The sequence below is a fragment of the Mixophyes fleayi genome, chromosome 10 (genome assembly GCF_038048845.1).
Source record: "Mixophyes fleayi isolate aMixFle1 chromosome 10, aMixFle1.hap1, whole genome shotgun sequence".
In the NCBI taxonomy this organism is placed as follows: domain Eukaryota; kingdom Metazoa; phylum Chordata; class Amphibia; order Anura; family Limnodynastidae; genus Mixophyes; species Mixophyes fleayi.
Window position 1 is genome coordinate 37,124,785 of NC_134411.1, and position 27,728 is coordinate 37,152,512.

Genomic DNA, 27,728 nt, shown 5'->3' on the forward strand with positions numbered 1-27,728 from the left:
AGTGGATTTGTCATTCATAGCTAAGTCTACAAGGATATGAAAAGGCTTTGAGGATTTCACCCATCATATAAAGTTACTCAGCCAGACAATTCATAAAGGTAACAGTACTCGGGGAGGAGGGGGGGAGTTTCTTATCCTGATTATATGACGTAGTAACAAGGAATATATTAACGTTACTTCTTTATGAATTCTCTTCAATGTCAGGGGCTGTCAAACACATACAGTAGGTTTATTCATAGTGAACATGAACATGCATTGATAAAGAAGATAAGAAGACAATACTACCTGGGAACTAAAGTCTACATTGCGACAATGTAACAAAAGAATACTTAAGTGATTGTCACAATTTTATTTTGTATATAGGTACAATATCCCCTATATAATGTGCCTAGGCTCAGGGTCCTTGACATGAGACGTATCTCACCTGTTCCGGGTGTTTTCAGAGTTCCTGACGCGCTGGGCTTGGTGCGTGGGCTGGTTATTCCCACCTGAGCGGTCATCCCACGTCTCCAGGACCCTGTCTGGGAGATGACGGTGTTTTTCCTGCCGGATGTGCTCTTATCGGACTCATCGGACAATTCAGAAGGCTTCTCCCTCCACTTACAGCCAGGCTCCATCTTCACGCAGATGTCCGAGCCACCATCCGTCCTCTTCAAATCATCGCCGGCCCAGAGAGAATTGCGGTCAATATGTAAATGCTTCTCTGCGTCAGTCTATGGGGGACAAGGGGAACAGCATGTAAATCATTGAAGGATTAGGCCTCTCTATCAGCACCTAGACCGGGCTAACGACCCTTTCTCTATATTCCAGAGATTTATTGACTTTCTTGATTGAGTTTTTATATCCTCTTCCTAATACATCTGAACATTTTTCTTTAATGCATTGGAGTATTATGTCAATGACATCTGCAACATTGTAACATTCAGCATTCTAGGTTGTTTTGCTTAAGGCCAGAAACACTTTACCTGTGATCCATTCAGCTGTATTCTATTTATTGTGCAATGAATGCAGGTGGAGACACAGATTGGGATGACTGACTACTATGACAAATGGAAAGTGCATGATCACTAAATTTACAGACTGGGTGACCAAAATAGAACAAGAAGCAGCGTTCACGCTCAGTGATCTGTCCTGAGAAAGAGACAGTGATTATGTAACATCCTTCTTAACAATCAACAATCCCTATAAAATCTTTGTTCATTAAGCTCTAAACAAAGCAGAGAGTAAGAGGGTAAGAATGTGTATAAACGCTAAGAGTGGCCTCTTTTCCCTGTCCTTAACCTCTGTGGTCTCTTTTTCCCTTTCCTTCACCTCCGTGGCCTCTTTTTCCCTGTCCTTCACCTCTGTGGCCTCTTTTCCCCTGTCCTTTACATCCGTGGCCTCTTTTTCCCTGTCCTTCACCTCCGTGGCCTCTTTTTCCCTGTCCTTCACCTCCGTGGCCTCTTTTCCCTGTCCTTCACCTCCGTGGCCTCTTTTTTCCTGCCTCTGTGGCCTCTATTTCCCTGTCCTTTCCCCCTGTGGCCTCTTTTTCCCTGTCCTTCTCATCTGTGGCCTCTTTTTCCCTGTCCTTCTCCTCTGTGGCCTCTTTTTCCCTGTCCTTCACATCAGTGGCCTCTTTTTTCCTGTCCTTCACCTCCATGGCCTCTCTTTACCTGTCCTTGGTCTCCGTGGTCTCTTTTTCCCTGTCCTTCGCCTCCGTGGTCTCTTTTTCCCTGTCCTTCACCTCAGTGGCCTCTCTTTCCCAGGCTTTCACCTCCGTGGCCTCTTTTTCCCAGGCCTTCACCTCCGTGGCCTCTTTTTCCCAGGCCTTCACCTCCGTGGCCTCTTTTTCCCAGGCCTTCACCTCCGTGGCCTCTCTTTCCCTGTCCTTCACCTCTGTGGCCCCTCTTTCCCTGTCCTTCACCTCTGTGGCCTCTTTCCCTGTCCTTCACCTCTGTGGCCTCTCTTTCCCTGTCCTTCGCCTCCATGGCCTCTTTTTCCCTGTCATTCGCCTCCGGCATGTGTACAGCTCCCTTCTAACAAGAGGCTGCAGAATAGCAAAGTTCTCCTGTAGCTTTTATAACATACACAAGACAGAGCCGGCTTTGTAGGTGAGAATACCTGGAACGTGTCCCACCAGCACCTGAGATAAAGACACAAATTGGCAGCTGGAGATTCACTTACTGCATGGAATAATTACTACAAAATACCCTTACTGCTAAATATCTACTTCTTTGGGCACTGTATAGAGGATTTCACAAGCAGGGTCCCTTCTATCTCACTCATACATGTATTTATGTCCTATGTCATCTTTGTCTAAAGCATATCCGACGCCTGCGTACAGCGGAGAAGCCAATCTAAAGACCGAACGAAGAATACAGCAAATCAATTTACATGTGGTTAGTGATATCACTGAGGCACGAGGCACTATAAATAGTGACATCACTGAGGCATGAGGCACTAGTACTAAAACTAATGACATCACTGAGGCATGAGGCATTAGTACTATAACTAGTGACATCACGGAGGAGTGATGCACTAGTACTAATACTAGTGACATCACTGAGACATGACGCACTGGTACTATAACTAGTGACATCACTGAGGCATGAGGCATTAGTACTATAACTAGTGACATCACTGAAGTGTGAGGCACAAGTACTATAATTAGTTATATCAATGAGGAATGAGGCACTTTAAATCGTACATACATTTTTGCACTGCTGAATTCTTTTGAGGAGCATGCAGGGTTAAATTTATATATATATATATATATATATATATATATATATATATATATATATATATATATATATATATATATATACACTGCAAGGATTGAAAGAAGTACTGTATAATAATAATAGACAGAAGTAATAAAAGCCCTGCTATTGGAACGTGACGTTGGTGTAATTATCAGTAAAGTCAGATGTCACCTTGCAATGTCCACATTGAGGGCTGATTAGAAACATGAACACAAAACAAACAGAAGAGGAGTTTGTTTCCAAAACAGAAATGAAGACGCTCAACCCAAAATAAAAGATTACCAGGCGGCTTCCACATACTGGTCGGACAACAGAACCCAATGTCCATACAGCTGTGATTGTGGATGCAACAACCGTAAACCTACACACACCTATCATGGACGGTGATATATTATGTAGGTATAATGCAGTTTTGTATTAAATCTAAAATAGATTGAATCGAATCGCACTATCTCTATCTGTGATGTGAAAGAGAAAACAAGGTGTTAAAGGGGCAGATTTGAATATTCCGCACATATGCTACAGTGCTTAATCACTGACCTATGGAACCATAGGGGTTAAGTAATTAGTCTGGGCTCTTATATCCAATCACCTACACACAAGAGGAAGCCATCATGCGAGATAAAGTATATCTACGAGAATGATGCTGATCACAGCTTGTAGGTCTATAATATAAAACTTTTTGTGGCAATTTATTTTGGGGGAAAAAAAAAGTCAGTTTATAAATTGGAGCAACTCAGGGTTAAACGGGCAAATAGGGATCGTCTTTACTCTCATCACAAGGTGACATAATCTTATTTTCCCTTTCCACTGATATAAAACAGCAATTCTCTGAATCCACTCAGAGACAGTCATATAATTTTACCCACCACAATATGGATGGAAACACTAAGACTCCGAATCCACGGCAGACATGATTCCCAGATGAAAGTAGAACGTGGGAAACTGAATTATACACATAAATGATTAAAGTAAATAACACGTTATCAATGTTATGTAAATAAAATCAGAAAATATATCAGGGTTGATTCTCCATGTATATGTCATATTTCTACGAACTGTATCCAGGGCTGTATTTACCAGAAAATAGTTTAATGTTGATTTTATTTAGTTTTGTATTTGCTTTTGTCCCCACCTAGTCTTTACCAAATACCTGCATTTCCCCAGGGTGTGGGGAGGTTATGTCAGAGAGGTACACAAACGCGTGGGGTGTATTGCTACAATTGCTTAGTACAGCATAACCTCTATGTCTGTACTTAGACAAAATCTGGTTCGGGCCGACAGTAAGATCTCTTCCAATGACATTAAGAACCCTTAAATAGAAATATTCTGCAATCATCTTTACCAACATATCATCATTTATCAGATGGGTGTTAGGATCACACACATCTGATATCACAGTGTGCGTAGCCAGCGTAAGTGCAATTGAAGTAAACAAATCTGGCCAGACAATGGAATTCTCCAAAGGTCGGCGTTCCCCTTTAAACAAACAATGTTTTTCTCATATCTATAAGAGGCTGCAAAAGTAATCCATATTCACCTTATAGATTGTGCAGAGAGACAAGTAGAATAAAGCACACCCCTATGGTTAGCAATAAGGATATAAATATATAAAGGAAGTCAGTAAATATAGTGTCATAGAGACCCTACCTGTACGTCAAGGTTTTTCCGAGAAGATGCTGGCGTGTTGGCGTACGAGCTGATAGAGGAACTGGTGTTGATATCATCAGTGCTCAGGTTGTCGATGGTATCGCTGATCCCGCTGCTCACCGAGCTACTGTCATCCCAGCTGTAAGAGTCAGAACGAGCTGTTACCATGCCAGCTGCTTGGGACATGCCAAAAGAACTCTAGCACACAAGATCTCAGAACGTCACATAACAATAAACCTTCTGTACACCCCGCAGGCTTCACTTGTAATAAAATACTTGTTCCTGGTACCATATGACCAACCTGGGAGTTTTTCAATCCAAAAAAAAGCTATAATCAAATAAATAAACTGAAATAACTTGAAATTTTGCAAGGCTATTAAAAGTGCATTTGGAACGGCCAGCGTATGACTAATGAATCTGATACCTGGTAAGCCAACATCATGCAGGGAAGGGCTGCCCTGGGTGTAGGGGGCCAGCTGTTTGGGGCAGAACGTTGGCTTCTAACTTACATATCTCTCTGCCAGAGGCATCCCAAGGACCTCGTATTAAACTGCTGAGAGAACGCAGCCTCCTCTCCTCTCTCAAGTACAGTGCAGTAATCTCACATTCCTCACAACTATTTTGGGCAATGCCCTGTTTATATTATGAATACACTGGAACGCTTGGATCTATTTGAACAGCTACGTTGGCTGCCAACACGGGCAGTGCACATAACCCAGATATAAAATCCTGGCTCCGGCCCAGACACATCAGTAATGTCATGAAATAGATCTACACAACACTCAGAGAAGCTGAAGGAGAGCTGGACCGGAGCAGGGGTGCAGATGACGCCCTTGGACCTGTCCGACAAGAACATAAAGTAACACATTAGGTATGGTTGGACTCTCTCCAGCCAGAGAGCTGCGGTAAACGGTACCAGACCCCAAGTCGTTATCAAAATATAGCTGAAAACCTTATAAATAGGAATAAAACAAACAGTGAAACAATTTAACCCCTTAAAGGGAAATAATCATAAAATTGGTGGTACCTGTATTTCTATGTTTAAACATAAACTATGGTGTAGCTGTTTTCTATTTGGTATGAATACAGTGTTGCACTAAAGTCGCAATATTATAGTAAACTATTGGAATAAATGTCTATATATGGTGGATATAACGTTTCCATCATGGTCACTTATCCCCACCTCTTCCTGTGCTGTATATAGTAATGTCTTATCACTACATATGCTGGACATTGGGTATTTTGATGGCTCCACGCTGGTGTTTCTTAAAAAATTTAATTTTATGCTTTTATGACATGATCAAGTTTGACAAATATTCAAGGTGTAAATTTTACTTGTAATTTATTTTTACAATTGTGTGAAACGTAGACCAATCAGAGATACACAGCTGCTGTCATATTGGGATTGGTGACTTGCTCACGCTGCTGCCAGATGAGCAGAATGCAACAGTTCAGGCTATGTGCACACGAGCATTCACTAACTCTGTTACCTCTCTGTTCCACTTGGCAGCAGACAGGAGAAGAGACGGAAGTCACTATAGAGGTCACAGGTGTCTGTAAAGAGATTCTGGGGTGACACACACTGCCGTCATTCCACGGCGGGTGACGGAATAGGTTTTGGGGGGGGGGGGATCTTGTACTATCTTTCCCTGTTCCGGCTCTGTCATCTAACATGGAAAGACAGCGGTGTGTAATACACCAAGGCGTCTCTACAGAAGTCAATCATCTCTATATGATCCTACATCGCTCCTCTGTACAGCTGCCAGGAATGGAACAGAGGAGTAAGAGAATAAATTACCGCATGTGTGCACAGGTCCCTTCTCCAGAAATCCTGTGGGGCCAACCTAGTCCCTGCCAGTAACATGAAGTCAATATACATAACGCCCATCAGCAAACTAGCAAAATAATATCTGCAATTGTGGAAAAGAGAGGTATGGCAGAAACGTTTAAATACAAGGGTCACAGCTAAGTTGTAAAAGTTAAGTAAACTTCGGTTAAGTGACAAATACAGGAGTCCATGCCCTGAAGCTTGAAGGGGACTGTGATCTTTTGCAGCATAACTTTACTGATTGGGTAACGGAACAAACTCCCAACACAAGTTGCAGAGTCTATTTCGGGCACCACACACAGAACACCAGGATCCAGAGACAATTTGGCCACATACAAGTCAGAGATTGGTTCCTACAACGCTGCATAATGTGCTGATGAGATTATCGACCAACCAGTGATCACCAGCAATCAGGTTTTCTGATCTGTCGAATAAATATCAGATTGACCCCAACTGCATTTCCATCTTGGGCCTAAACACATGATGAAATCAAGGTTGAAGGCTGCATACTGTGTGACCGGCCTTGTCAGAGCGTGGAGCGTTTAATGCTGCGTTCACACTGGCGTTAAAAATCTGTGTTTTAAACAAATTTCTAATGCAAGATAAGCACATGAAATGTCAGAATAAAATTGAGTGCTGTTGGAAACGCAGTGCGGATTATATGCCCTTTCACTTGCGTGTTAACATGCGCTATAAAAAACGTACTGCAAACACCAGTCTGCACTCAGCCTAATAAAGTAAGGTGCATATTTCTGTACTAAAAATCAATCACTGAATGTTGTGCTCTTATCTCACACATTGGGGCAGAGAAGGTCTGGCCACCTCATGTGACGATTGTTCTAAAAACATCTTTTATGAAGTGAAACCTACAAATTTATTATACGTTAGAACGGGGCTGGATGGGATTATGTTTGAGAAATCAGTCAAATACATCTGTAAAACAGATCAGTCATTTCAAGGAACTAAAAAAAAAGGGGGGTTCGCCCACTAAGACCGTACGAAGGATCCCAAAACATTAGAAACCAGTTATGGGTTCATCTTTACACCAAGCCTATGAGCTTGGAAATGCAGTCACACCTATCCAGAAATGTTAATAACAGCCTCTGTACAATGTAACTGTAGGAAATTCCCTGCAGGTTATGGTGTGGACATGATAGAGTCATATAATCGTTATATTGTTCTGTACTCGGTGCTGGTTGGTGAAACAGAATCCAACGGGGATATAAACACAGATGACTTTATAAAGACACCTCAGTATTGAGCAGAAATCGGTCAGGATCCAACTATTCACCAAAACCAGCTCCGTCCCAGATGAACCACCATCAAGGCCAGTCTCTCCGCCACTTACGGCTGTCTCCCCAGAGGAGACCACGTTACAGCCAGGAATCAATAGACTATTAATTACACACAACTAACTGGAAGAACTTGTTCTGAGCAATTGTTACAGACAATGATTCCTATGAGGCTGCAGGGGGATGTGATACAGAGGAGGTGGTCAGGGGGAGGGTAGAAGACTCCTTACTAATCCCTGCTAACAGGATTAAGGTGGAAAAGAATTACCAAATGCACCTCAAGCTGCTCCCTCTGCTCTCTCATCTGAGAGCTTGTCCTTCCACAGGTTAATCACCCCCCAAAAACCTCCTCTGTGAGAGATACACAAAGATAAAAGCAACCAAAACATTGGGAGTCCCCTGCTCACGTGTAAATGTCTCCTTGTCTTATTAGGTACTGTATCTCTTCCATTTGGATAATATCATTAAATTGTGTAAAGCACTTTCCTCTACTGTGTGCGGATTATAAAACCATTGAACAAGTAGGAGATATTAACACAGCGGTTAGATTTGTCTACATTTCTTTTGCAAAAGAGAAGAACATTTGCAGATATATATATTTGCCTACCTCCCATAAACACATAGTTTAAATTCACCTTCATACTGTGAAGGTCATAAAAGGTTGGCAAGCAGTGGTCCTGACAGGTACGAGGTGGTAACGAGAGGATATAAATAATAAAATAATTTAAATAATGTTTTATTACAGCAAAAAAGCAACATAAAAGTAGAAAGTTCTCACTGACTGATTTGCAACCAGAAGACAAACTATACAAAGATCTCTCTCTGCTGTAGAGGACTCACCTGACTTTCCTAACGTTCCCTGTCCAATACAAGGTTCTGTTCTGACGCCCATGGATGGGACCCGCAGCGGAGACCTCGCTCAGCGTAGAGGATGACACCTTCATTGAGGACAAAGACGCCTCATACCCTCCTGACTGACTGGGGCAGCGTTCCTGGAGCACATGCAGCACTTCTGACTATCAGACTCAGGAAGGGAGAACTCTGCACTTCACACAAGTCTCCAGGAAACCTGATCTGGCAGCTATTAACCAGCGAACTGCCAGCAGCCCACAGAGCAAATATTGCACAGTGACTGGATGTGTCTGGCAAGGAGGCAAACAAACACTACAGCTATCTCAGTCAGTGTCTGAGATACAGGGGTAAACGTCATTAAAATACCAGCAAATCCTGCAGGCTCATCCTAAGGGCGGATCTGTATAGACAGACGCGTGTGTGGCTTTCCAGCTGTGGTGGAACTATAAGTCTCAGCATGCTAGGGGCTAAACATATCAAGCTGCCAGTTTACGGCGGGGTTGAAAAGTGGAGATTCTAGTTATCATTTATTTAGTACATTCTACATAAATGATAACTAGAATCTGATCGGTTGTTATAAGCAACATCTCCAGTTTTCAAACCCGCCGAAAACTCGCAGCTTGATACATTTACCCCCCAGGAATCCATGACAAAGTGACCATTTTACTTTTCAATACATAACACGTATAGATCTATAGTACAGAATAGGACTACTGCAGCTTATTTAATAAAAAAATAAATAAATGTGATGTAACTTGGAATAATCTGATTGTAAATGCCATGTTTGTAGTGCAGTTTAGACAATGAGGTATTAGGGTCAATGTAGATTACTGCACTGAACGTTTTATGAAATAACCCAATTTATGTATTAGTGTGAATGACACGTCTGTTATCTTTCATACTTCAGCCTAGATTTATAGACATTTTCATTTACAGATTTTTCGAGCAAACCCTTATCCTATTTCAAGATTTGCCGAACACTGAAAAAAAATAAAAAAAATACTGCTGGTAATTCAAAATATCACATGATAATTCTGACATTGGTGGCGGTATTCTACTGAACGTGTGCCACTGAGCACCTGCTTCTCGGCATAAATGCCAACGTGAAATTAGCCTTTATAATCATGCAGCATGGGCAGATTTCTGTACCCCCTCTGAGGTGGTAGTACCCACGCCTCAGACACCGCCCACAGTGGAACGCCTCTTGCAACGTTATTATACTTTACATAGCGCCAACGTATTCCGCAACGTTGTGCATTTCACGGCAGAAGTGCGTTAATACGGGCACATAAACCGGTATAAGTGAAACAATTTAAAGCAAAGCTGAAACACGTGAAATAAAAGACAGTCACAATGTACCCTAACGGTCATTGTATATATAAACATAAGTGAGAGTCCAAGAGAAAGTATTTTAGGTGAAAAAAAGGGAAACATTTTAACTTATTAAGGGGCCGTTCCTAACGTGTTAGCAGACAGTACATTGTTCCGTTTGACTGTATCATCATTATCACCATTTATTTATATAGCGCCACTAATTCCGCAGCGCTGTACAGAGAACTCGCTCATATCAGTCCCTACCCCATTGGGGCTTACAGTCTAAATTCCCAACATACACACACATACACACACACACAGACTAGGGTCAATTTGATAACAGCCAATTAACCTACCAGTATGTTTTTGGAGTGTGGGAGGAAACCGGAGCACCCGGAGGAAATCCACGCAAACACGGGGAGAACATACAAACTCCACACAGATAAGGCCATGGTCGGGAATTGAACTATCCCTCAAAATGTTGGGGCAAAGCATCAACGCAGATGAAGATGAAAAAGCAAAATGGAAAATGATGACTCAATATATGGGCCTGACAAACATCAAACTGTGAGCATTAAACACAATAGCACAACAACTCTGAATTTTTTTTCTGGTTCACAAATAAGACTGTTATTCCAAAGGCAACGGCCAGTCCTTTTAATACGTGCAGAGACATAAGGTTAAATAATGTATTGCATATTTTTCTTTAAGTATTTCTGAGGCAGATAAAAAAAAAAAACTATCTATGGCTCACAAATAACTTTCTGTAAGTACAGATCACCTCACTTTGGTCCTGCAATTATGGGCTGGGGGTGTAAATGGTTTATCGGTATTGCTCATGGTGGAAACGCATGAATAGCGTACAGCTGTTTATAATCCACCGTTGAGCTGAGCATTACAGCGATTCCACAGAAGTGAATACAGGAACATGATGTAACAGGGAACATATATAACTAAAGGAAGCCAAACGCTTATAGATTCAGGAATTCCGTTCCAATTATTTTACTAGGCGCACGTTAAAAGCTGGAAAGGAACAGAAGCGGATTTATTGGCGATTTACAAGGCCAAACACCGGTGTAGCCGGTAATCTGTGTAACTGCAGGTAATGTATTTATAGTGGGAGAGTATAAATACCAAACTGATGAAATCATTTGTCTCTGGCTTTAGAAGCTTTGAGGTTAGCAGTAAGGTTATAGGTCTAATAAAGGGCACGCGGCAGTTAAAGCAATATACAAGTTATAACATATATTAGTGTCTCTCAACCTGCCGGCACAACTACAAGAGAGGGGAAGCAGCCAAAGCTGGTTTAATGTCCAAGATCTGCATTAACCTTAGCTCTGAACCAATCACTTCCATGTGGGTGAAGAGGTTCCAATGACGTAATTCCAAAACTAAAATCAGCAATTTGTTCTATTTAAAGCAGCAATCTCACATAGCAGATTTTTTTTTCTTCTTAAAATAGCAAGTTAAGCACATTTTAAGCACGCATCTGATAGTCATATTTTCTTAGCTGTCCTCCTACAAATCATTATCTCCTTTTAAAAAAAAAACGGGTTGGCAAACTACAAGGTATATGTTTCAAGGAAAAAGTGCAATTCCATTACGATGCACAAAAGTGTCACGTAAAATGGAATTGCAGTCTTTTAAAAGGATTTTTATTATTCTGCTGTTTATCAGGTATTTCAGCAAAATATTAACAATAGAAAAGAATTTGTGTGTAGAAAAAAATATTATAAAGTGCTTTAAATTTAGTGGTGGTTTGTGGAACTGGTTAATTTTCCTTATGTTGGATATTCCTTGGATATACATGTTCACCTAGTAGGCAGGGCCGGATTAAGGGAATGGAGGCCCCTGGGCCTCCATTCCCCCGTGATCCGAGCTGCTAGCGCCCCCCCCCGGCACTTACCTTCTTCTCCGGCGCGCTGTGCGCTCTTTACTGAGGAGATCTCGTGAGAGTGAGACTCACGAGATCTCCTCAGTAAGGAGACTACAGCGCGCCGGAGAAGGACCGCAGTGAAAGTGCTCAGCAGCACTGATCGGGCTGGGGGCGCCCCCGCCCCGACCGATCAATACTGCTGCTGAGCACTTTTAAGGGCCCCCTGGATGCCATAGGCCCCTGGGCTGTAGCCCAGTTAGCCCTATGGTTAATCCGGCCCTGCTAGTAGGTATCGTTATTTACTAAACTGTGCCTAATATCAATAGGTTTGAGAATACCACTATTAAGTTCTTATCAGCAAGTGTTCTAAAGCTTCCTATAGACAAACAGGTTGCACAAGCAGTATAGCGGTAATTATCGGCTCTCGCTAGACAGCTTAAAGCCATCTAATCATTCAATTAGTTAATTACTATGTCTGTAGCTGGGCTCAGTATCTCCCCTATATTAATCTGTACAATGAAGCTCCATCACAGCAATCATAAGTGTGGTTTAAAAAGGAGGCATATGTATTTTATTGTCTGACCCTATTTTACGGATAAAAGAAACTATTCTTTCCCTGACATCATTAACAAAGTACTAAAGTGATTTGCTATGTGGTACCTTTGTATGACAGACAGCTACATAACAACAACTTATGCCGAAACGCGTTTCGTTGCTTTCTTTTTTTTTTTATGCAAAAACTTGGCAAACCATAATGGCTGCCAGACACAGACACAGTCAGTCTGCTACACAGACAGAGCTCAGATGGGCATACCAAAGCCTCTCTGCTCACTATGTCATATGCTACGTGAGTGTGGTTGCCATGGTATTCTAGAACCATACATCATTAATAGCAATCTGAAGAAGAATAAAAAAGGTTAGAACTCCACCCAAGACTTTAGTTATGCTACAATAAAGACTTCTATATATCTGGGTGTGGACATTTCCGCCCCACCAAATCCAGCAGGTTTTCCAAGGGTTGCAATCTCCTACTAAGGTGGGCTTGTTTCAAACACACAGTGGTGCGTTTAACGCTTCTCCTCTATCCATGCCGGAAGGGATACAAATATTTAAAATGTGTTAAATTAAATAAAATCGGTCATTACAATGTATTGCATTGGATTTTCTTCTGCGTTGATGCCATGTATAGCTTTGCTACAATGTTCTTCCTCTTTAGTAATTTGCTTAGTCTGCTATTGTTTTGTTTTTTACAATCGGCAGGTGCTACACTTGTTACTGACTAGCCCACAACAACCAGGTCGCTACATACATCATCAAACTAAGGGAGAAACATCAAAACAAATTGTTACATATTAGCAAAACTGTGAGTGTGTTTCTAATGACACAAATTGCAGTGTCGAATTGCACAGAATGTTACATCACATCTGAATACATTCTATGCTGATGCTTTAATTGATCAGTCACCTCCCAGGTTTCCAGCAGACTGTGGTCAGTATTAACAGAAACCCCCATTGACAAGTACCTGCTACTTATATAGGTTTTTACTGCATGTGAAGGCACATTGTAAAATATATATTCGAGAGCCTGTAACAGTATACATATATATTCATATATTATCCACCAATCGCTGTCCATTGGGATCAAAGTCATGTCTGGAATGTGTTATTTTAATATTGTTTAGACATTAAGTTTAAAATCACTGAAAAGAATCTTTGCTGACGGTGGGGAATTGAAGCATGGGAACTGTGTTATGTTTTTGGGAGGTTTGTACCCCCTGTGTCATTAGTCTGCCTGATAGAGTATTTCCTGTAGTTAATTATTATTGGGACTCTCCTTACAACAGGTCAAACGACCTCCAGGGTCATTGAAACTTGGGTAATAAACAGAGTTTTGTAGAACTGCTTAATTCCAGCCCCCATCAAGTGACTACAATCAGCTGTTGATGCAGGAAGACAATACCCAGAATCCCCCGAGGCTGGCTGTTACTGACATGTCTCATATTTAAGATCCTTTGTAGATAAGTTATTGTTTTGTTACAAATGATTTTATCTCCTTCTCTGTGCCCTCTATTACGTACTATTCTTTTGTTGTGTGTACTCAGTATATATAGTAATGTAGCCAATGACAACACTCTTTAGGGAGTCAATGAACAGAATTTGGGAAGAAACAGTAAGCTCCATATTGCACATTTGGGGCCTGATTCATTAAGGATCTTAAATTAAGAAGTATCTTATTTAAGTCTCCTGGACAAAACCATGTTACAATACAAGGGGTGAAAACTAGTTTTCTGTTTTGCACATAAGTTAAATACTGTTTTTTCATGTAACACACAAATACTTGATAGCTTATTTGGACACTGAAATTTAAAGTTGATATTTGTGTACTACATGAATAAACAGTCAGTATTTAACTTATGTGCAAAACAGAAAACTAGTTTTCATTGTAACATGGTTTTGTCCAGGAGACTTAAATAAGATACTTCTTAATTTAAGATCCTTAATGAATCAGGCCCTTGGAGATTTTTTTATAGGGTCATGTATGTTTTTAGCTGCTATTTGCATCTAGATTTAGGTTGGTGACAACAATCGGCTGGTAATGCAGGAAGACAATACCCAGAATGCACTGGGTCTAACTTAGGCTGACTTCACACTTCTTCCCTCAGTGAGGTCAGTGGTTCCTAGTGAATGGATAAGCTGTCTCACATACGCCCTCATCTGTCAGAGGTGGGAACTGCACTTGCCTGGTGTATTCATTATTATTAATAGTGGCCTAGTGGTTAGCACTTCTGCCTCAGCGCCGGGGTCATGAGTTTGATTCCCAAACATGGCCTTATCTGTGTGGAGTTTGTATGTTCTCCCCGTATTTGTGTGGGTTTCCTCCGAGTGCTCCGGTTTCCTCCCACACTGCAAAAACATACTTGTAGGTTAATTAGCTGCTATCAAAATTGACCCTAGTCTCTCCCTCTCTGTCTGTCTGTCTGTGTGAGTGTGTGTCTATATTAGGGAATTTAGACTGTAAGCTCCAATGGGGCAGGGACAGATGTGAATGAGTTATCTGTAAAGCGCTGTGGATTAGTGGCGCTATATAAATAAATGATGATTTCTAAGGCGCCACATTGCTTCGTAGTACCGGGCAGTGGGCAAAACAGAGCGTACATAAAACAGGGACCTACAAGACAGACAAAATATTTCAGTCCGATAATAATATGACATCACATGACTTGGATTTATATTACACAGAGGATTCTTTATCTCGCGGTCTCCCTGGAGAGTCTGAGGCTCACAGCAGGGATTAGCATTTAAACCCATTTAATCTTCGTTACCATATTTTGGGTTTGATAAGAGCCCCCACTTAGATGTGCCATTTGATGAATTAATCTTATCTCACTGAAAACGCTGCATTACAATGTGTAATAAACTGTCTGAATCCACAGTATCACAATTTAATGATTGCTCTTCAGAGTTCACACACCGAGTACCCCCTATCCTGCAGCAGACTGTGATATAGATACAAACAGAAATATTGATGAATAAAACAATCCACACAGACAGTTGTAGCTGAATATTTGCTACTTTGTGTCAGCACTGTTCCTGAACACACTCCATGTTGTTGATCTGAGTTTCCCATCTAGGTATCGTTATAAATATATCGTAATAAGTGTGTTAATTATAGGGCTGCCACATGAGGTCCGTTGTGCCATACAGAGGGCAAACAACAAGAGAGTACCTGGTATAAAAATACAATACAGTAAACAAATAACACTACAACTCTCAGAACAGCTACTGGGGTGCAAGGTCAGATAGAGGTACTAGATGGTATGTATATATACAGTTGAAATACAACATACAGCTCTCTTTATACAGTTTCTGTCATACATGTTGGCAGGGGGGTAAAGCAGCCCCCTGCCCATAAATGGCACCACAAAGTCTGATATATTACATTCAATGTTTAGCATCAGGACGATATATATTCTCTAATCTTAGATTAAACGCAATTTAAACTTAACGAAATGTACATCAATCTGTAATTTTCCCAATTAGTTTCATTATTTAGATAGTTCCCCTATTTCCCTAACAGGATAACGACTTCCTGCTGTGTATTCGGGCTAAAAAGATGTGTTGGTTACTCTCAGATGTAAATGCTTAATTAGCGCGGGATTTCCTTCCTACAGAAAAAGTTACAGAATCAAGATGTCTCCAAAATCTCATAATAAATCAACACATAAACAATATGAAAATAAATACATTTACACTCCCAGCGGCAGGACTTTTGGCATCACAGGGCCCATACATTAAACATATAAATTTAAATGAATAAACATTCCCTTTATTACAATTTTACATCCCCTATCATATACATATGTATCATATTGTAGGCTGTGATCTATTAATCAGGACTAGGTCTGTCTCTCGCTCTCTCTCTCTACTAAACACCTGAAGGTTTTCATGTAATCCTAAACAATTATTTGCCTGCCAGTGGAACATCTCAGTACAATAATCCCCCAGGTGCAATTACATCCATCCTAACATTAAAAAAAGCAAAACCGAGATAAAAAAGCCCCTCTCACATTACTGTGAAACCACGCCCAATTTCAAGTCCTGGCATCAGAATTACAGGGACGGTTTGGGAATATAATTGTGAATGTTTAAACCAATTTGACACCAAGAGACAGAAATTGAATAACGAAAGAATTGGCTTCTCACAGTATATTAAAAAAAACAAACCATCTTTTAAAACAATAATATTTAATAGATCTCTTCTTAAAGTGTGACTGCTTGGTAAAGTCAACTAATTCTCTTCTTTCATTTGGCCACCGGAGGCGCTATTCCATTGGAGTCTATAGCAGGTCAAACTCCCCTTACTGTTAAAAGCATATAATTAATTCAATTTACTGTGGAAAGCTTATAACTTCTAGGCCATTACACATCAAAATATACAGGATGGATGTTATCAGAAGCTTAGTAGTCATACAGCCACTTTTAGGAACCAAAAGGGCTAATTAACTTTGCAAACGTGCAAAATTTGAACTAAACCGCAACAACCAATCAGACACTTGCTTTCATTATCTCGCTAGCACTTAGCAGATAAGAGCTAATTGCTGATTGGTTGCTGGGGTCCAGTGCAAACAGATGGGTATAAAAGGGAGGACAATTTGAAAGGAAAGAGGGGGACTTGCGGACAGTTTGGAGGTACGCTGTAAACACAACACTGAATCTCTCCAGCCCTTTACAGAGTGAGATAAGGGTTAGAGAGAGCCTTTAGTAAATAATGACTAACAGACTAGCTCTGAAATATTTGTCTGGCTGGACCCTTGAGTGTAATCTGCTGTTCCCCTACCTGGAGGAGAGCCAGGGGCGATTAGGTAAGAATGCAATGTATCTGATAAGAGGTTTATATGACATAACATAGCTGGAGGCTGCCATGTGCCCACGTGACTCAGAGAGCCCTGGGGCGCTCAGGATATGTGCAGAGCTGTCAGGTCATGCCAGAATGATGAGGCTGCTGTAATATCACCGTCACTGGCTCACAGACTGACAGTTATACTAACGGCAGTGACGCTCAGCTGTCGCAGTTGTGACCTTATCTACGATCACTACAGACAAAGACAGACGCATAGCTGGGAACAGTATTACCGCCCATTCACACAGAGTGTATGTTATGTGTGGGAATGTGCACACAGGCCCCGAGCACTGTGTCGTTACACCTCTGCGTGCTTTGCTGTCATCTGGAAACCCCCGAAGGTTGTACGTTGAACAATATCGAGCAGCTATCTTCTAACTAATGAAGGATACATCTTTTTACTGAGCATTAACTCACATTAAAGCCAACAGGCTGAATTATACAGAGGGCTGGTTCCTGAAATCTCTCTTTTCATCTCCCTGCTCCGAATATCTGGCCGGTGATCCCCAGAGACATAAAACACCCACAGGCGGTCTCCCCGAATGAGCCTCGTTGTTGCATATAAATAATCGAAAGCTTTGTTGAACTACAGGTCTCAGCATAACCCAGAAAGTGAGCGTACAAATACGCGGATATGCAGAATTGCGTGATCCTGCCACTTACGCCAGCCTGAGCCTGGAGAGGCGGGATGGGGGAGGGACGGGGCATTCTACCATTGGCTGAGCACACTAAGGGCGGCTCATTGAGACCCGCAGAAACACCCATATACGCCTGTTAGGATCTTTGCCACCAGCTATACGTCAGGTGCAAATTCTCTCTGATGATGGCGACTTGTCATAAACCAGGTGCATCTGCTGTTGGAGATTTGTACAACTTTGCATATTGAGAGAAATACGCTGTTTTCTCTGCTTTTTTTTAATTTTCAACTTAATTTGCTCCTATTTTGCAAGCAACTCTGCACCAGTCTCAGGGTGTCCAAGTCTGTTCTAGGAGAAAAAATGTAATAAAACAGTGCATTATGGGACTTAATAACCACACTATCAGCTGCATGATAATACCATCCCATGCTGCCCGACAGCAACCCATAATGCCATCTGCACAGTATGTAATATATAGTACTTTACTGTACCTCTGTATACTATTATTTTCCATATCTCCTCACATAACCGCAGAAGGAACATATTATATATATATATTTCTTTGATACAGTGACACTTTCGCGCATCCTAGACACACACAGACCTCACTAGACCTTTGTATCCAAAGCATCTGGTGACTACACAAAGCTAAAGACATAAACACCAAGACACATCTGATCCTGGATGGATCCAGACATATAGACACCACAGTCACGTAGAGACAGAACTGGTTGGATGGAGTTTAACGTGTGCAGGGCTGGGGGGGGCCTTGGAGACAGAATGACCTGCTCTGTCTTCCTGGAAAAGGTGCTGCATTAATTAGGACAGTTCTCTACTAACTGGAAGTACATTAATGAGAGCAGGATCTGTTCTTACCGGAACAGTTCTCTGACTCACCAGAACAGCTCATTGTTAAAAGTACTTGTTTATTTTTCCCAAATTGTTATTTTACCCCAGAAATAACAATGCAGCATTTCCATAAGTCAATATATAATATATCAATAATATGTTAGGGGATAATAAACTAATAACAAATGAGTAATTTGATATTGGTGAAGTTCGAAGGACAATCTATATCCCATAGGAGAACAGGACCATCGTCTGGTATCAAATACGACATACCCCCATGATCTCTACACCCAGAAGGAGCGGGATCAGATTTAACAACGTTCTATATAACCACCCGGGTGGTCTCCGAAACGATATCTGTAACTTTAAGAACCCGCATGATCCAGAGATATGAGGATTAAAACTTCAAAAAGAAAGAAAAATAGTTCCCAGAGTTGACGGCCGGGATGGTCAAAACTGAGCAATCGTGAGGCTGGCCTACCGACAACAGGCATGCTGGAACTTGTAGTTGTACAGCGACTGAAGAGCCACCTATTATGTAGGCTCTTGTACTCCTCTCTTAAAGCAGCTGGAAGCCTATAATTACCAACCACTGCAACGCATCTCGCTGACCTCCAGTGCAATCATTTATCAGCACACAGCGGCCGAGAGGAATTTATGTCTACGTGGGGAATGACCAGTTAAGGCTGTTTCTAATAATAACTTCATACCGCCTAATAGACGGTACACACACACTACACAAATACACTACACAACACCACAATGGTGTAGTTATTTTAAACCACAATCAGGAATGACAAAGAACAGATAGCGTTCCCCTGGCTCAATCTAGTAACAAGTGCAAATTCATCGGCCCTTAAGGAAGCAACTATGGGGTATATTTACTAAACTGCGGGTATGAAAAAGTGGAGATGTTGCCTATAGCAACCAATCAGATTCTAGTTATCAATTTGTAGAATGTACTAAATAAATGAGAACTAGAATCTGATTGGTTGCTCTAGGCAACATCTCCACTTTTTTTAAACCCGCAGTTTAGTAAATACACCCCTATGTCTGCACCTGGACAGTTTTATTCTCAGACAATTCGGTATTTCGGTCAAGCATTTTTCAGTTGTGAAACAGCAATATTTTTCTCAGCGAGTTTAGTAATATTGTGACACTATTATAAGTCATGTTATCGTCCCAGGGGCCTGCTCTATACATAGCAACTGAAGGTTCATATTAAGCTAAGTAAACACAGATAACGAACATCTGGACTTTTCAAAGTCTGCTGACTTTACAAGGATGAAGTGAGCGCTCCCAATATCTGCTTATCACCAGCCATCAAAAATAGAAACGTCAAATATTTGTGGCGGCAGCTTGAGCGGAACAGATTATAAAGGTCTAATTCTCCAGAACGCTTATTGATGATGGAGGATTTGCATGTGTCACGAGACGGGGGGTCAGTTTTAAGGCTTTCACTGGACATCACAGAGAATTTGCAACAGATCCTAAAAGTACATTTTGTGTCTGGTTGCATTGTATTGGAAAGATCTCGTCAAACCATGTTTTTGGGGTACCCTCTAGAAATTTTACTGGGTATATCCCTTCGCTAGCATTTTAAGGGATTGTATAGTCCCCTTGTGATAACAGGTGAGTGCTGTCTTTGATAGCGGTCGGCATGGGAGACGTTTGAAAGGGGTTTGGGCTTTAGGCTAAAGACTGGCTGTCAATCATGTGCTGCAGGTTCTGTCTTATAGCCAATCAAATGCTGCCCACTCCAGTGGCCCCCTTCTTTCAAACATCTGCTGCCAGAATCAGCAATGGCTTGTGAATGCAAGGAACCTATACAAAGCATTGAAAGGATATCTCCACTTAGAAAAATATTTGCTTAATGAAAATAATAATACTGGAGTAACTTCTGATACTTGAAATAGGAATTTGTCTGAAATCTCCTGGTGAAACCTCAGAAACACTCTGTTGCTTCAGTTTGATATACATCTTTCGAATAACTCACCTATCTCACAGCATGTCCATTGAAACAAACTGGACTGCACTGATTGTTCCCAAGGGTATAAATATTGCCAAGGAAGGTCGGTTATTCACAATATTGGGAAAACGGAGATACTGCAACAACAGTGTTTTCTGCGGTTTCAACAGGCAATTTCAGGCAGAATTTCCATTCTAAGTATCCGGAGTTATCTTAGTAAGGCCACATACCCACTGGTAGTTTTCTTTCATTTATAACACTAGTACTAGCTTTTTTTACCATCATCTCACCTGTCAGCATCTCCTTGTCCACCAGACGCGTTCCGCTGAAGCGTTTCCCGCACGGCCGCCATCCCGTCGGGCAAGCGGTTCAGTCTTCGGGTGTAGAGGCTCAGTCCTCCATCCGTCATATAACTGGAAAGAAGCAAGGAACATACGTCAGCATTACATCACCCCTGAGGTCATACAACAGATCACACAGCACGTTCATTAGAAGAGAAAATAAAATGTAAAATAATCTTATCCCGCTCATACTGCAGAACCCAGATAAACAGATTAATACTATAGTCTTAGAACACATGAGTAATGGAGAAGGGTAACTTAATTCCTGGAGTACAGATACAATCTGACACACGCAGTTATTAACAGTTTTAAAGAGCTGAAAATATTTTTGCAAATGTGGCAAGTGAACTACAAGTGGACATGTTGGTACAGTCGTGTCAGGGACAGACCAGCATGAAATAGGAATCCACGGACACATTCCAGAACAACCGTTAAACAATAGCAACACCCTGCGGGGGAAGAGAACGGAGCTGTAGCCCAAAATTCTTTAACTAGTGACCAATCAAAATTTAAAGGGGAAAACACTTTCCCCCATAAATTATCTATTTCACTTTGCATTTTAATATTCAGCATTATATAGGGGCATGATACATCCTTCTTATCTTTTATATAAAAGCGAATGCAGGGCGCAATACGACAAATTAAATATTAGCCATGATCTCTATAGGAACACAATCCTCCAGTGGCCAAATTACCACAAAAAAAACAACGCAATATTTGCAGCTATAACTTTGGAACAAATCGTCTTTCAGATAAGAGAATATTCACGTTTTAATCTGCAACACAACTTGTGCAAATTATTTTCGAAAAAATCAGAATTCCCCCATCATAAGCGATGACATTAGAACTCAGATAGTATAGATATTATCTTCAGAAGTTAAAACCTATATTAACAGCACTTGTGTATTATAAAAGTAATAAACATTAACATAAAAAAAATCTATAACGTGTCCGAGTATCACTAATCTGTTAATAGCCATAAACTTGTAATGTATACCAAATAAAACGGAGATAATCCACACAGCGCAGGTGTTTAATGCTCGCTGTGCTGGTTTGCCGAACATGATCCCTCGCATGAAAGCCTTCGTCAACATTTAATGAGTGGGTGGGTGAGCCTGAACCCCTCAGAAATTAGAGCTGGCCTAGGCTCCCCGATTATACGCCGAGATTAGGGTTTGGACAATGTCTGAAGCATTGACCACGATTTTAAAGACGTATCTGCTTTCAGGGGAATTTGATGAGAAGTCACCCGCGGGGCGGGATGTCTGGATGCAGGCGACTGAGCCAGTACCATATAATTCCCACCGACCCGGTGGAAACACAACGAGGAGGGCCGCTTACTGTATATAGACATACCACAAAGACGTGGAGGATCAACGGGCAAGAAGTAAGCACAGAGCTGTATACCAGATATAATAGGTATATAACAAACAAGTGTTATACAGAACATGCCAGAGGCAGGATACAAGGATGCACGGGTGGTCGAAGTGGAAATAGACAAGACAGGAGGAGAGAGGGCACTGCTCCCGAGAGCTTACAATCTAATGGATAAAGAGACATATTGTTACAAAAAAACAAAACAAAACTAAAAAGTATGCTTTGCTATCCAACGGCATATCGTCAGATCTCTTCTGTAATACCCTGATCACAAATGGACATCACTTCATCCCTGATTGAGTTTCATCATCCAACTACTCAACATGCACATGTTTCTGTATAAGGATATATTAATATATTGTCATACTAAACTGTGCTTCGTGCTATACACAAGAGCGATATACAGCCATTATTCTATCTACACTCAGCACTGAGAGTCCATCCCTCCCCTGAATGATTAATCTGGATGTTCGTTATACAAGTAGGGCCCCATCGTATGACTGGACCACATGAAGCCCAATCAGTGTCTTAAATCAATGATTTCACATACAAATTTGTGGTCATCGTTGATACAGTTAGAAAATCAGATCATTTGCATCACCAATTGTTGGTGAAACCCCTTAGACGCAGTGATTTAGAGACTGTTTGGTCTACATTGGCCTACTAAACTGCTATGTCTGTAGCTGACTTTACACTAATCTTTAATCTACATCGAACACAATCCCTATATAGTGATACAAGGTCAACCTACAATAATGTACAACTGTATAAAGCAAGATACAAAAGGAGCTATTTAATAACAAAGTACAATATGCACAAGTGCAGTGTAACCCTTAGTAACCAGATTCTAAGCATCATTTTTTCTAGAGAAGATTAGGAAATTCAATCAAACATCGGGTTGTGATGGGTAATAACCCCGTTTGTGCATTTTATTAAAGAAGTTCCAATGTCTTTAAAGCAGGAAAATGTGCAATTGTTATCTCGCTTGGTACCAATATCATCGAGGTCTATAGAGAGTCAATTTGTTTAGTGAGTCAGGAGGGAGCGCACTGAGTAGAACTAGAGCGGTCACGTTATGTACGTTATTCAGTACTTCTGCATCTTACGCAATGTGATATATCGTCAGCGGTCTCTAGGAGCTTGCAATCTAATGACACTTCCTGACTCAAGCAAATAAGCTAACACGATCATTTGCCTTCCTCACCGTAAATACAGGATAATAATTATAATAATAAAGGCATCTTATGTCATTTATAAAGAAAAGAACATACCTAAGATCTGGGGGGAGAAGGAGTATCCAGGTGAAACCTTGGTAATCCCAGCCCTGCCTGGCTCCAGCCGCTGACGGTGACAATGTCACCAGATACAGAGCAGGCCGGGTGTCTACAGACTGAGACGGGTTTGTGTGGTTTACATGAGACTGGGAGGAGAGACACAAAGGCTGCACACTCGGATGATCTCAGTGGAATTGATGTGGATCTACCAAAAGTCAACAGAAAAAATGCCCCTGGGAGGGTTCTGGAGCACGAGGTGACTGGGGAGCTCCGAAATTAGTCAGAGCAGCCCCCGGGGGCGATGATACAAGTCTGCTTCCAAAATTACACCAGCGTGCAAAGCCCTGCACAGCATCTTCTAGATCATCTAGATAAAGCCGTTTGTGGGGTCCATACGGTGGGATACGTTTCCTCTATCAGTCCTGGGAACCAGTCTCCTGTCCTCTATTAGACTGTACAAGCACAAACAGCTACACCGTCCACAATTATATATTTATTATATATATATAAACATGTGTGGGGCCTTTATATAAGGGTATAGCTGCCACACTGCTATTTTCATGTATATTCCTGTAATAAAATACCATCTAAATAATCGTTTTAAATAAATATTATTATTATAATAATAATAATAATATTAATAATATTATATTTTCTGCATCAATATTCAGGTATTACCAGGCCACGAAACATGCGAGTTGTGTTATATAAAAGATCTATCTATTCGTAACAAACTAAAGATGTTTTGGATAACCTAATATATCACAGGGGGAGTCCTTTTCCTCCTATGCCTACCAGACTTCCTGGCAGTAATCGTTACTACTTTGTGTTATATACATCTGGTATTCAATCCCGTCCTTGGAAATCAAACTCAGCCTTCTTCAGTCACCAATTAAAGCCTCCCCATAAAACGGACACAAGTGCGCAAAAGTGATGTCACGAAGGAGCACGGTTAAATACGGATCCATAATTTTGCGGTTAATAGTGGACACTTAGGGCTAGATTTACTAAGCTGCGGGTTTGAAAAAGTGGGGATGTTGCCTATAGCAACCAATCAGATTCTAGCTTTCATTCATTTAGTGCTTTCTACAAAATGACAGCTAGAATCTGATTGGTTGCTATAGGCATCATCCCCACTTTTTCAAACCCGCAGCTTAGTAAATCTAGCCCTTAGGGACAAATGATCAATGTGGGGTTTATACGGCGGGTGTGAAACCACCAAACATTGCTGGCGATTGTGCCCCCCAAGCCGCCGGATTTACTACCCAGTGGTTTGGAGGGTGAAAGGTCAAATAGTCAGCTATGAGCAGCGGTTCCACCGTGCGATGGAGCCCAAAACGTATGTGGTTTAATATTAATGGCCTGTGATACTTAGTATCTGTCCCGGTCCTGTAGGGGGGCTGACCCATGGCCCTGCACCTAGAGATGTCTGGCCAAATGCTAAGTAGCATTGAGACGCTCCTGGCATGTGGTACCAGGGAAGGAAAATAAATATTTTGCCCCAAAATCATCTGATAGCGGTGACATATGTACTAGTGTCTAATGAGGCCCATCCGGGGCTTCCCCACCCCAGACCACAGCGAGCATTGTCACAACGTGTTCCCATGCAGGATAATAGTGCAGGATCTGATCTCTGAACGACAGAAGTCTCTCTGCAGCTTCCGATTATATTCTGGGGGGAATTACTGAACAGTTTGACCTCTGAGAGCCCCCCCAGGAAACACGTCGCTGTGACCATCATTCCCATCCTGAGGAAGAATGGACGGGCTTAGTGTGATTATTTCTGCCCAGCGGGGAAGAGGCCAAACAGGGGAAATCCAGCGGTCAGAGGGGGATGAGACTGCTGGCTCCCAGCAGAGCCGCAATTTACATTACAGTCACCGTATCCCCACTACAATGATGGAGAATTCTCCCCGACTTCAACTATACAGAGAGATCAGTGTACAGAGAACACAACCGATAACACACAACTGTCTGTGGCTTCTACATGGCATTAAAATCACAAGGTCACGTTGAAAAGTATTCAATATAGTTGGAAATGTTCAGTATTGGTCTCTAGATTTGACATATCTATATATTGTGCGATACATGCAACAGCAACAAGTACATTAGTGTAAATGTAAATTAATACAAGTTAGAGAACTACAAACAACATTCACAAATTTATATATATATATATATATATATATATATATATATATATATATATATATATATATATATATATATATATATATATATATATATATAATTTTATACAGAAAGGCCTACGGTCTATATCCCTCAGTAGACTTAAACACAGGGTGTCTGCTGTGACAGGAAAAAAGCCTTCCCCACCCCCACAATCAATCATTTTGCTGAAATATCTTCTTTGCCCTCATTTCCATACATTCATGAAATTTTTACACATAAATATTAGCAGCTATTTAATATAAAGCAGGTTGTATAGTAGGTTTAGGGGTATATTTAACTAAACTGCGGGTTTGAAAAAGTGGAGATGTTGCCTATAGCAACCAATCAGATTCTAGATGTCATTTTTGTAGAATGAACTAAATAAATGAAAGCTAGAATCTGATTGGTTGCTATAGGCAACATCTCCACTTTTCCAAACCCGCAGTAAATCTAGCCCTTAGTGTCAATATTTAGGCGCACTAGCTACCTGTCCCCTGGGATGGGCATCAGATTTTAACTGGATTTGATTGGTTTTGGAGGGATATAGGTCAGTGTACGACCTTCATATAATGAGGTAGCCTTGATGCTGGCTTAAATGTTTTGATCAAAATATGAACCAATACGTAATATTTTCATTTTGCTAGATACACACAGATAAGGATATGCGCTGACAACAACTGTCTTTTTGTTTTGTATACATATAGGGTATTTATATTGGCATGCAGCTGGTACTATATATAATATGGATTCAACAGAGCGCTGGTTTATGTACAAGACTTATGTTTATTGATTTTGTAGAAATAACAGCGTGCTCTCTTTTTATCTCAATCCCGGGGTTTAAGCACAAGTTATAACAATATTATAGTTAATGAATTCAAGGAAAGGCCAAAACATATTTTCATTTGGAGAAGAATCACTCAAAAGTATAACGCTCATAGGGCGCCATCTAGTGGCCACAGTGAATCGCAGTCATATTTCTGCAGGAAGGTAATGTCTGTATTCTTAATTAAGTTGAACGTTAAGTCATCAGCATAAGAAGACTGGCATTCAGTTACTTTAATGAGACCAGAGGCGAGAACAGGTCCATCACAATTTCTCCGTTCACCTTGAGGCTTTTAATACAGGGGTGAATGTGGACTATAGGAGCCAGCCAATCAAATCTCGGAACCAGACGGGGTTTTTTAAGGAGCGAAGAAAGATTTATTTCCATTGATTATGATCGGCGGCGGGAACGTCAATGGCCCAACGTTGCCTGTTCCGCTATAATAGAAATGACTCCAAAATATAGGCGCCACCAGTCACTATTTAGGCACACTAGGTACCTGTCCCCTGGGATTTATCCAGCTCTGGTTTAATAGACCAACTAGGAAAAGCACCAAAGACGTGGTCACGTGTTTGTTTCAGACTATTAACAATCTTTCTTACCCACTAGTGATCTCGTCACTTCGCATATTCTTGCTGAGGACGTCCCCGTCGCTCATGTAACCCGCAGCGTCGACGCTGACGCCCTCCACATCCATCTCTTCCCCTTTCTCAGAGACATCGCCATGGCCCAAGTTGCCGCCTCTCGATGCCAGCTGCCTCCTCAGAGGAGCAGGGTATATGTAGCGCCCGGGTTCGCAGTTGATAAAGCGGCTGGCGCTGGCTCGTGGCGGGTACCCGTTGCCCAAGGAGGGAGCGTCGCCTGCCTGCAGACGTGGGCTGGACTGTCCCAGCCTCCATGACATAGGCGTTGGCCGAGCAGCCAGGTTGAGGATACTGCGCCCGCTGATTTCAGTAGTGATATTACTGTCAAACGTGGTTTCCAATGTGCTGGGGAAAAAAATATAAAAATAAAAAATTTGATTTGTTTCAATTAAGAGAGAAGACTGCAAGAAGAATCAAATCATCATCATCAGTTATTTATATAGCGCCACTAATTCCGCAGCGCTGTACAGAGAACTCATTCACATCAGTCCCTGCCCCATTGGAGCTTACAGTCTAAATTCCCGAATATAGACACACACTCACAGAGAGGGAGACAGACAGACAGAGACAGAGAGACTAGGGTCAATTTTGATAGCAGCCAATTAACCTACTAGTATGTTTTTGGAGTGTGGGAGGAAACCGGAGCACCCGGAGGAAACCCACGCAAACACGGGGAGAACATACA

General features: G+C 41.4%; 1 protein-coding gene across 8 annotated transcripts in view; it reads right to left on the reverse strand.

Moving 5' to 3' along the window:
* NAV2 (neuron navigator 2) overlaps positions 1-27,728 on the reverse strand; it is a 157,509-nt gene that overhangs the window by 31,506 nt on the left and 98,275 nt on the right. For 7 of the 8 annotated variants that reach the window (XM_075188435.1, XM_075188431.1, XM_075188432.1 and 4 more), the window contains 4 exons: positions 27,002-27,388; positions 20,703-20,825; positions 4,395-4,533; positions 425-713 (listed from right to left, as the gene is read on the reverse strand). In XM_075188435.1, the coding sequence (XP_075044536.1) occupies positions 425-713; positions 4,395-4,533; positions 20,703-20,825; positions 27,002-27,388 (938 nt within the window). Of the gene's footprint in view, positions 1-424; positions 714-4,394; positions 4,534-8,354; positions 8,633-20,702; positions 20,826-27,001; positions 27,389-27,728 lie in introns of those variants that run through there. The other variant, XM_075188437.1, reaches the window with a different exon arrangement.